The 3,609-nt window shown below is 31.5% G+C and overlaps 1 protein-coding gene across 2 annotated transcripts; it reads right to left on the reverse strand.

The window, feature by feature from the left end:
- Positions 1 to 412: 412 nt before the first annotated feature.
- LOC111055613 lies at positions 413 to 3,376 on the reverse strand. Of its 2 annotated transcripts, none has more exons than XM_039421959.1 (4): positions 2,706 to 3,376; positions 1,960 to 2,061; positions 1,392 to 1,478; positions 413 to 760 (listed from the first exon to the last, which is right to left on the reverse strand). In XM_039421959.1, exons 1-4 carry the CDS (start codon positions 2,807 to 2,809, stop codon positions 739 to 741), a joined length of 315 nt encoding a protein of 104 aa, XP_039277893.1. In that variant the 5' UTR covers positions 2,810 to 3,376; the 3' UTR covers positions 413 to 738. The 2 variants fall into 2 exon arrangements, with proteins under 2 accessions (XP_039277893.1, XP_039277892.1); XM_039421958.1 differs by lacking the exon at positions 413 to 760 and adding an exon at positions 803 to 1,012.
- Between the last annotated feature and the right edge of the window lie 233 nt (positions 3,377 to 3,609).

The raw sequence follows: 3,609 nt of genomic DNA on the forward strand, positions 1-3,609 counted from the left end.
AAATCATGTTATAGCTTTCCTTCAATAACTGCAAATATACAGGTTAATCAAGTTGGAAATCGTATAAATTCGATTTGTATACAATGATGTAATAGCTTATGATAAGAAAAGTTGTACATACTGCTGATATTTTCAAATATTCTTTGTATATAATTTCAATAGAATAGTGAAATAAGAGCGATATTGTCAGTTCCACATGATTTATTTGAGCCATAGCCTATTGGTTTAGTTTATTAGTTCAAAAAAAATTATGTGGAACTGACAACATCGCTTTCATTTCACCTTGATATGGAGAAATTCCACAATATCTCTGTTCATACAGTAAAGTTGAAGAAATATTATTATCTTATTTAATTTTAATTCTAACTATATTAAGTTTGTTCATATACCTTTAGGTCTTTAAGGTGTGTGGTCAACGTTTTTAATCCATGTTCTTAATTTTTAATGTTATTACAACTGTTTATTTTATAGGAACCAAGAAGGACAAACAAAAAACCAATAGATTTGATAATTTTCAATGATACTTTATTTAAAAATGAGAAAATGGGATTGATGGCTCCCTGATTGCCATACTTCGACACGTTCGAGGATCCAGTATCTCTGGCAACAAGGCGTGATGGTAAAAATAAATTAATTTTTTCTCCATTTTCTCGGTCCAAAACCTGTCATCCCTCTCGATCTTTTCGATATGGATATCTTTTTTTGTCCATACTACAAAATAACAGGTTTTTTTATCAGCTACATGTAGTTGCCCTTGCACCTGAAAAATCAAGAAACAGTCAAACTTAGAAAATTCCACACATTGTTAGGTAAACGTGCACGTATGAAACTATTTATCATCCTATGGTATCATGAGGGGCTACTAATTTTTTCAATGAATCAGCCAGTACCTTATTGTATCTTGTTATTTAGGCTTGCTCAACATTTTTCGAAAAATACTGTCACTTTCAAATGTCAATTCAATGAATTGACACCAGAGAGAAACAATATTTTTTCTTCTCCTTTAGATTTCCTTTACAAAAAAAGAAAAGTTTATAGGTCTGATGTATTAATTCTCATTGAATTAAATTTTAAATGAATATAGTTTGGGAAATAATTGAATCATAGTTAAAGAAATGACTGGAAACGTTATGTTTGTTTAAGAAATAATATTATATAACTTTGAATGTGAATGTCTATTCCAAGTATTCAAATATGTGTTTTTTATATTATAATGTATGTGTTGGCTTATTCGTCTTTTCAATTGTTATTTTTATTTATCAAAAAATAACCGGTGGTTTGGTAGATACAAGGATATGGACCATAAAAAACTTCACTTCTTTTTATAGAGGGAAATAATAATTTACTATACTAGCTGATAATTATATTCTGTAAACTATTAAGTTTCTTACTTTTGCTGTAATCTCCATTTCATCAAATGCGCTGGTACTTTTCTTTTGTGTGGTCTTCTCTTCTTTCCTTTAGGAGTTGACGTTGCACTGCAATTAAATTTAGAAAAGAATTATTCTGGAAACTTGTGATTATGGGATATGAAAAGAATGTGTATGAAGCAAATGGATTTGTAAATTCATATTTCCAACACAGAGAATGGGCTACTGTGATACTAAATATTGTCTTCGTAAGGGTATAATTGTATTTATGGTGGAGGGTGAATTCCTATAGGGAATACTTATAGAGAAGGATCAGACAACCATGAGACAAACAATTTTAATTGAAGACATTTGACTATTATTAGCATCTAATTACTTTATTAGAAGTAATGAGCATTGGGATCGGGAACATTTCCAATCATAATTTTCTCTATTTAATTCACTTCATGTATAAGTGATGCTTATAAATTCTTCAAAGTTGAATATAAAGTGTTGTGAGTCGCAAACTATTCATTGTAAATTCTTAACCTGTCGTAACATAATGCAAGTGAGATTGTGGAAATTCGAATCTTGAAATTACAAAGTTTACCTGGGTTGAAAGTTCTCAGTGGATACAGAAATGGCATCTGCTGAAACACTGTCAGCCTGGGAAGATGAAGGCGCTTCGAGCGATAAGGTTTGTTCTTCAATCCTGAAATGTTCAAAAATCACTTTGCAGACCTTTTTTTTCATATATAGTCTACATAATTTGCAATTTCTCTACACTCTTCTCACTGGTACTCCATTTCCACAGATATCACAATGATCAGGAGAGAAAAAAGAGCTTACATTGAGCTATTTTTCTCCTAAATTTAGATAAGTTTACAGAATTAAAAATAGGTTTAGTCTATAAATTCAATTTAGGTCACATCGTTAACAGTATGTTCTGAGCAAAAATATTGTACAAAACCGATTCTTGAAATATGTAGTCGCATTTCTATCACCTCACTATAAACATTACTTTTGAATAATAGTGTACTGTGAGTTTTGTAAGATCAATTCAAATTTGCCATGCTTTTCTATCACCCGGTTGCTCTCTGTACCTATCCATTCAGACATATATCTTGAATAATTATGCGAATAGCGTTGTCAATAACGTTGACGTTTGTTCATATTAACAAACATAAAAACATACATAACGAAATACCTCTCTTGAGATAATACGAACTGAGAATATAATTATATTTACATAATAACAATATTAATTATTCAAAGCATGATTTGCTTCATATTATAGTAGGCCTAAAGTACGTGACATTTTAATTTATCTAATTATATGAAATGAAATCAACTAACCTTCTACGTCTGTTAGCATGAAATTCTGGTGGTAGCCGCCTTTTCATTCTCCTGGCTGAAAGAACCAACTTCTTCTTTCCCTTCACCGTATGTCTTGAATCCATTTTAAATTATATGTGAAGTGCGTCTGGAAATACTATGTCCTAGGACTAGCCACGATCACTGTCAATATGACAAGTGAACAAGCTGAAGAACTAAGAAAGTTGTGACCAGCCTGAGCACTAACAATGAAGGCTGACTTGTGGGTGGGGTGGTGGCTGAGTGACTTGTGTGTTAGGGTGGAAGGTGCCTGAGTGACGTGTGGATAGGGTGGAGGGTAGGAGCACATAAAAAATCATAGAGATAAAACTTGTAAATATGATTCCGATGGAACCACTGGTTCGATTTTTAAGCTGAAAAATGATAAAAATTTTTTATCATCAAATCTTCAAAATGACTACCTGTTTTTCTTGAAAAAATTGTTCCCTTTGAAATTAATAAATTTATTTTTGTTTAAATAAAAAATAAAAATAAATCGACATGGTAGCGGCATGGATATAGATATTACAAGAATAAATCAGTTTTCAAAACAAGTTTTACTCTAATAGTGAGCGAGTAATAGCATAAGGTATTTCGCATGATTTTAAAGCGCTACGTGGTGGCAATTTTTGAACTAGGGCCCGTGGTGTTTCGCCTTAACACAATAATGGATATTAATTCTTGAAAGTGCCTTAGAATGAATTACTATTACATCATAGATGAGAAAGTTGAAGATGATAATGGACTTGGTGATCTTGTTTGTGGTCCTTCGAAATCCAAGTCCCATAGTGCTCATTATTATTATAGATATATATATATTTTTTGTAGCCAGTGTAGTTTACTGTTATAGTATTACATGTTTTTGATTGGATTGTCCATCGTCATC

This window comes from Nilaparvata lugens, chromosome 2 (genome assembly GCF_014356525.2).
Source record: "Nilaparvata lugens isolate BPH chromosome 2, ASM1435652v1, whole genome shotgun sequence".
In the NCBI taxonomy this organism is placed as follows: domain Eukaryota; kingdom Metazoa; phylum Arthropoda; class Insecta; order Hemiptera; family Delphacidae; genus Nilaparvata; species Nilaparvata lugens.